The sequence below is a fragment of the Fragaria vesca genome, linkage group LG1 (genome assembly GCF_000184155.1).
Source record: "Fragaria vesca subsp. vesca linkage group LG1, FraVesHawaii_1.0, whole genome shotgun sequence".
Classification (NCBI taxonomy): Eukaryota; Viridiplantae; Streptophyta; class Magnoliopsida; order Rosales; family Rosaceae; genus Fragaria; species Fragaria vesca.
In genome coordinates this window covers 18,892,450-18,900,138 of record NC_020491.1, presented here as the reverse complement: position 1 = coordinate 18,900,138, position 7,689 = coordinate 18,892,450, and the positions used below count along the sequence as shown (strand labels likewise).

General features: G+C 42.2%; 1 protein-coding gene across 1 annotated transcript; it reads right to left on the bottom strand.

Annotated features, from left to right (window-relative positions):
* Positions 1 to 3,267: 3,267 nt before the first annotated feature.
* Positions 3,268 to 4,150, bottom strand: LOC101306085 (ZF-HD homeobox protein At4g24660-like). The gene has a single exon (XM_004288414.1). It carries the CDS (start codon positions 4,069 to 4,071, stop codon positions 3,268 to 3,270), a length of 804 nt encoding a protein of 267 aa, XP_004288462.1. The 5' UTR covers positions 4,072 to 4,150.
* Positions 4,151 to 7,689: the final 3,539 nt, after the last annotated feature.

The window sequence follows — 7,689 nt, the reverse complement described above, 5'->3', positions numbered from 1 at the left end:
TTAATAATTACATAACAATATTATATATATCAACATCATCACAAATCATCATCAACAACTTCATACCATTAACACAATATTATAATTAATTAACATATATATATATATATATCTACTACTTATTAACAACAACTTCATATATATTATCAAATCATCAACCAAATCGATCAACACACATATATATATATATACACATCAAACGTACTCAAAATCTATCAATTCAATCACACTCAAAATCGATCAACTCAAATAAAACTCAAAATCAACATATGTACACATGTACGTACCTATATATAGCTCCACCTCTTAATTATGGACATATTTCAACAACACCCAAACTTTTTCTCCCGTTTTTTCTTCTCCCGTTTTTTTTTCTCAGATGAGCTGCTGTCCAGATCTGCAAATATAAAAAACTTTAGCTGACGAAATTTATTTTCGTCGGCTATAGTCAACTTTAGCCGACGAAATTAAAATTTCGTCGGCTAAAGAATGTTTAAAGTCGTCGGCTAAAGTCTTTCATCGGCTAAAGTTTACTTTAGCCGACGAAAAATTGATTCGTCGGCCTGGTTTTTTTTTTCGTCGGTTAAAGTCTTTCTTCTGGTAGTGTTTGTTTTTGTAATGTCCTTCTCATGTCTTAATATTTTTAGAGATAACTTTGAGAGGCTTGTTTACTTGCCGAACTCCACAGGCGATCCTTTTGATTGTCGAACTCCATAGTCGACCTCATCTAGTTCTAGCTCTCTTTCTCCATCTGAAATATTATCTTTCCCCATCTCAAATCATACCGGCACTGATTAGTTATGGGCATTGGAGTCGAGGCGTCACCCTACCTGAGATTGCTCCGACAACGTCGAGGTGTCATCCTCGTCCTACACTCGGAAATTGAAGTCTCAATCTTTTGAATTTGAAAGAGTCCAGCACCTTTCTCTATAAGGTAGATCGACGACAGAGAGAATGGAGGACAAATAAGTCTTTTTGCCTCATTTAACAAGTCCGTTGACGGAGATTAACCACAGGTATTACGCATATACTAAAAATCGAGTTTGGGTACCATTTTGATAACTTTGTAAGTTCGGGTACCATATTGTCAGTCACCCAAGTGTTCAGACACTGTTGGTGTAAAAAACCTTTTTTTTTTTTACTTCCCAATTGATCCCAATTGAACATGTATTTCTTTGAATGAGCCAAGGGCAAAAAGACAATCGATCAAAGTAAACATTGTGATGGAAAGGCATGAATTGTTGACCAAAAAAAAGGACATGAATTTGGGTTGGATTAAAATTGATTTACAACTGTCAGAATCTGCTGCTAATTGAAAGACGCAGTGACCAGAATTTGCATCCAATAATATGTATACGTGGACCACAATGCTGCAGAGGCATGCAGCAGCTTTAACTGATGTTGGGGTTCCACCATAACAAGCAAAGCATCTTCAAATTTCATCATCTAGGTAATCTTAGCTTAGACTCTCACAACAAGCAACCTCTCAATACAAGTATAATATCATCACCTTTCCTGGTGAATCAGTCATCAAAGAACAAGCGAGTAAACCAGCATGGCTTTTCATTTCAGGTCTGAAAATGGAAACTCCCTGCACCTGAAAATTTTACCTCAGCCATGACTGATCAAGTGTTTACCACAGGCACACACCCTCTTCACTAATTACCACAGTTAATTACAGATTGCCTGGAATATCCCTTATAGGTATGAATCTTCAAGTGTTTTGTATAGTAGTTTTGAGGATTGTTTTTGCTGCAAGACAAAATATGGGTGTCCCTCTCTTTGTGTATTTATGAAGGGGGATTTTGTTTTGCTGCCTGGAGTGCCCACATGTTCCCTTTGCAGCAGATCATGGAAATTTTGAAGAAAGGAAGCAAAAAAAAGAAATTAATAATGGAAATGAATGTCTGAGAGAGTGAGACCAAAGCTCTATTAGCTTTGTATCTATCAGACTTTCTCCAACATGGACTGAACTCAACCCAAATTTTGGACTTTGAGGGAGTTTTCTTTCTTCCATATTCAAAGCACAGCTTACTGTTTCAATAGCTGATATCACATCCTCTTTCCCAAGAAGAAATTAAACACAACAGTAAAACTAACTAAGCTAGTAATATATAACACAAATAATTGAACTAGCAAAGGACTTGAGCTCTTTCCTTCCCAAGGAGAGAGCCCAATGAATCTCAGAGCTTCAAACATCTATCTGGGTTCTGGTTGCTACAGTAGAAGTTCCATCATATGATTGCACAGATATTGAAAATGCAGCTATATTTTATTTGAAAGGAAAAAAGAAACTAAACTTTGAATATTTTACTCTGAAGTTATTATGATCACACACTGCAAAAGTAACGTGTTCATATGTAAGAGGAAAGACCTATGAGTATGAGTAAGATTCATTCATTCTGAGAAAGAGAGCTACAACACAGGAAATGAAGGCTAGCTAGCATTGAATCGAATCATAACAAAGTGAAAACCCACGAAGGCAATGAATGGAAGAGTTAAAAAAAAGGGTGCAGTAGGAGTCATATGAATCCATAAATGCTTGGGTAAACATAGAACCAGCAGAGTCTGAATCGTGGACCAAAACGAAAAAGCTGGGTTTTGAAGAAAGGAAGTAAATGAATGACTCAGAATTCTCAGATCATCGATCTTAGTCGTACAAACTAACACATGCTGTAATTAAACGAAAATGCAGCTCCCCCTCTCACAGGTTTTGATCTACCTGCATTCTTTTAGACAACCCAACTAGATCAAGTAATTTACAAAACTTAGCAAAACAACCAATTAACATTAGTGAACACATTTACTAGATGCTAATTAAGCAAATTAAGATGATATTTAACATGCATTGATAGGAAATGATGCTCAAATTAAGGGGCTAGCACATTAACAAGAAGCACAAAAAGGGGTGACATATATTCATGGTAATCAAGAGAACATGGTGGGTAGTAGAAATTAAGAAGTAGAAGAAGAAACCCTAAACCCCGGATAAGCATTTCTCAGTTTCTCTTCAGGTGCAAAAAGCAACCAAGAAAATTAATTAGAACAAGATAATATCATCCTGCTACTTAATTAATTCTACAGCTACTAGTACTACTTAATTTCTGGCCGGAGCTAGCTAGCTAGAGTTGTTGTTCTCCTAGTTAATCAAGTAGAACAGAAGTAGTAGCTAGGAAAGACGATGGTGATTACAGTACTCTCTATTTCCGAGGAAGATGAAGTCGGATAACCAACAATTTAATTTGTAATGGGTAGAGGGATTGCTATCTAGGGTTTCTTGCCGAGGGTGTGTTTGTTGTTATGCATCCAAACCTTGAGGACATGACGCTTCACACCGGTCTCGTCGCAGAAGCTCTGCACTGCCGCCTCGTCCTGCTTCTGAATCCTCCACCCCAGCCGCTCCGCCAGCTCCAGCATCCTCTCCTTCTGCTCCTGACTAAACTTGGTCCTGAACCTCTTCTTAGACGACGTCGTTCCCATCCCAAATCCACTCCCTCCTCCGCCGCCTCCGCTGGGATTCGACATGTCGTCGTCCTGATCCGTGCCGCCACCGCCAGAGGTCGACGGCAGCGCCAGCGGCCTGTGCTGCGTCGTCACGTGGAGGTACCCGGCGGGGGTGCGGTAGTAGCCTCCACTCGGCGAGAATTGCGGGTGGCCGAAGCCGTGGACGTGGTGGTTATGATGGCCGCCGCCGACGTGGCTCTGGTGCGGCACCAGCTGACCGTAAGGCTCGTCGGTCTCCTTGCGGTGGAAGTTGCGGTGGCAGTTACACGCGGCACATTTCAGCGCGTCCAGCGTCCCCTCGGCTCCCGCGGCCAGAAACTCGCCGCAGCCGTCCAGCGCGTGGCCGCCGATCCCCACGGCATGGTTCTTTAAGCACTCCCTGTACCTGCAGGCCTTCGTTGTCTGCTGGTGCTGCTGTTGTTGCTGTAGCTGACCCGCAGCCGCTTCGGCTGCCATTTTAAGTCGAGCACCACCTCCACCTCCACCTCCGTTGTTGTTCACAAGCGAGTCGTAACTCGGCTCCATCTCCATCTCCTCATCGTGCTCCTCCTGATCCTCAAACTCCATTAATCAAGAACCTCACTTTCCTCACTAATTAATAAACCAAGAAAGGTTCGAAATTGAAGATAAAGATGAGTGATTTGAGTGAGTAGGAGTGAGTGAGAGTGTGTCAGGTATAAATTCGTGTTATCTCTCCCTCGCTCTCTTGCTCTGCAAAAGAAGCTTGTCCTCCTTGAAAGCCCTTCATATACTTTCCCGTTTAACTCCAAACCCCACTGCACCGGCTACTCCCGGTCACAACCGGTCACCTTTCACCGCGGTTTTCACCGTGCGGTGAAAATTCATATTTTGGGGGAGTGTCAGAGTACCCTCTACTGCTACTAGTGGGTAGTAGTGGTACTATACAACTAAAACAGCAAGCAACAGAATTGTTTTAGAAAAGAAAAAAAAACAACAATTGAAAGTTTCCCACGCGCCTAGTTTTTCACGGTGGCGTTGGGTTAGAAGGGAGAGGCGGGGAGTGGGGTGGCGCGTGGAGTATAGATGATGTGTGGTGTTGGGTGGGGGGTGTCAGGGCACGGTATTACTTAGGAAAAAATAAATTGTCGGCATTTAAGGCAGCTGGGGTACGTGCGTTCGTCTCCGACATGCGTGACGCGCTTTTGGGGTCAAGAAATTGCATTTAATATTCATTTGTGTCTGAGAAAAGAGAGCACATAAGAGGACAAAGAGGGGAGGGGGTTTACACAAACTGCACTTGGGTCCGCGCGTGGAGTACACACACCAGTGCTTCCGGCTTATGATTTTTTATTTTCGATCAGAATGGCTCATGATTTTGGGTCCTCCCACACTTTAAAAGAAGTGGCGTGGACCATTCCGTTTCAAATTTCGGTGGGAGATTAAGGATGCTAAACGGTTTTTTCAATCGATCAATAAATTTATTTCTTAAAAATAGCAATGAACATTACATGAGATGTTATCTTCTATAAAGTATGTATTAGTATAAGCTAGAAGCACAAGACCAATACCCTAATTGTTAGTACGCTCATAGAGAGTCTCAGACATAGAAATAAAAACACACTACACTGTCTAATTCCTGGATAAGAGAATAGTAGCTTCCTAGAGATCTTAGTTGGTGTACACCTAGTAAACTGAAAACCAAGTACCATTGCTTCCTTACACCTAGGCGACGTAGCTTGATATCTATGTCTTGTTGACACCCATTTCCACACCAACAACTGTACCAAAAAGCAATCTCAGCCCATGTCCAATGAACAACGCCCAAAAGGGGATAGATCCAACCTCAGGGCTGAGTCCAATCTTAGGCCTGAAGACCGGGGCCCAAACCCATACCCAAGGCCATATCAGCCTCATCTCAGCAGAGGAAGATGCCTGCCATTTTCCAAATCTCCCGCAGCTCCATGACAGCCACTAAACTCCGACTTGCGCTGCCCTGGATAGGAACACGAACCAAAGCACCCGACATCGCAACCATGAAATCAATCATCAGCCACCAAACATGTGGAGTGTCGTCTTGCCTCTTACCAACAATCTTTGTGGGTGGCCAACCTTGAAAAATTGGAGTCAACATTGTCGCCACCAAGCTTTCGTCTTCCGTGTTGGCGACACCGTCATTTCAGTCTCTGCCTCAACTGCTTCCACCATCTCAGCCATCAAAGGGACAAAACCAATCTCCGCCGACCCTTCAACTTCACAACCCTATTTACACCAGGTTCTCTTACTCAAAAAATCGACGTTAAATATCGATCCAATCGCATAAGCTGTCACATCCCGGTTCTTAAATTAATATGCGGTTACTTATTTAGGTGTTACTTTGACTTTACCATTTTGAGTAACCATTTACTATTTAAAGACCCCAGAGTTGACTTTTTATAGGAAAGTCATTTTGGAAAAATTTATTAAAGGAAGTCGTAGATGACGTTAATATGAATTTGTGGATGTGCTTTACGTTAAAATCGAGGTTCGTATGTAGAAGTTATGGTGTAAAATGTAAAGTTATTAAAGGGAAACTTACCGGAAGGGGTAAGGTAGAAATCAGTTTTCACTTTTGCTCTCTCTCTCTCCTCTCCCCCGCGTCTCTCTCCTCCGCGGTTTTCCAGCCTCCGTCCGACCGAACCAGGCAGCAAGCTTGGTGTCAAATTGAAGCGAAGACTCTCTACTCTCCGTCTGGTTGGTTGTTGGCCCCGTCTTGCCGCATTGAGAGAGAAACCAAGACGAGAAGTCGCGCCACCTCTACTCTCTTCTCTCCAGAATTGCCTTCTCCGGTTGCCGTCGTCGGAAATCCTTATATCAAAGTGAAGTACTTCTCTCGAGTAGTAAACCCTCCAAAGGATTTGATCTGTCTTGATCTAGGTCATGAGAATCGGGTATTTGAAGTTTTAGGGTTTTCAAATTGGGATTTTTATTGTTTTGCTTCGATTGACCTAGTTAGGCTTGAAATCGGACTTTGTGTTAGTTGAGGAAGTTGTTGTGCGTGTTGAGAGGAAGATTGTATCAAATTTTGGTGAGCATTGGAGGTGGTCAGAGTAGGGTCAGCCGGCCGCTGCTGCCGGCGGAGCAGACGGTGGCGCCGCCTCTTTTGGGTAGTTTTTCGTGTTTTTAAATTTGTTATGTTTAGAGGAGTCTAATGGTGTGAAGTTTGTAATTTTTGGAGGGGTTTTGGGTAGGTTTAGAATTTTTTAAAGATTGGTGAACTTGGCAGTTAATAGGGTAGAATCCGACCGTTGGATTAGTAGTGTTTAAACTTTAGAAAGTTGTTTTAAGGTTGTTGATGCTTGTGGTGAAGTTCGGGCCTTATTGTGCTAAAATGGAGAAATTGGACAAAGACGAGCTGACACGACCCACCCCGAATTTCACCCTGAAACCCAGAGTAAGTCGTGCGGGGACCACCTCCAAGGAAAATTTACTGAAAAGATTAAGCAAATCTCCCTTGCAGATGGACAACCCTAAGTCGAAAATTTCATATTACACTTCTGAACTTTACATAATATACAAAAATTCTAAAGTATTCAGAGCTACTAAACACAAGCGGAAGCAAGAAAACACGAGTAGGTTGAACAGGTAACCTACTGATGAAAACTGGCCGAAAAGCGGGTGACTATGCCTCGTCTCCTACTAGATCCAACCCGAACTCTGCAGACTGGGCAATTTAAAACGAAGGGCCCAGGGGAAAACATTTAATAACGTTAGAGTGAGTGGACAAAAATAATTAATAATTAAAATATTTATGTTTCCCCAAATTAATTTCTAAGGAAAAATCGAATGCATGCCGCAAGCGATAAAACCTTTATCCCATAAAATATCGAGCCTACTCAGACTCTATAATATATGTATGTATTTACACTCGTCCATACTCCCTATATAAATTCATGGGTCTATATAGGGCTACTACGCTCGCGTCCAACGCTCACGTCACGCCTTAATGCGGTGCTACACTACGCCATCAAGGTGGACAGACGGGTGTATAAATATGTGCCCATACCCCCTATATGAATTAAACACTCATATAGGGCTACTACGCTTACGTCCAACGCTCACGTCACACCATAATGCGGCTATATGCTACGCCATTAAGGTGGACAGACACATATGGCTAGCTAGCATTTTCTATACATACTCTCTCATATATACATATTTATATTTACCGAAAATCCCATTTTCGGT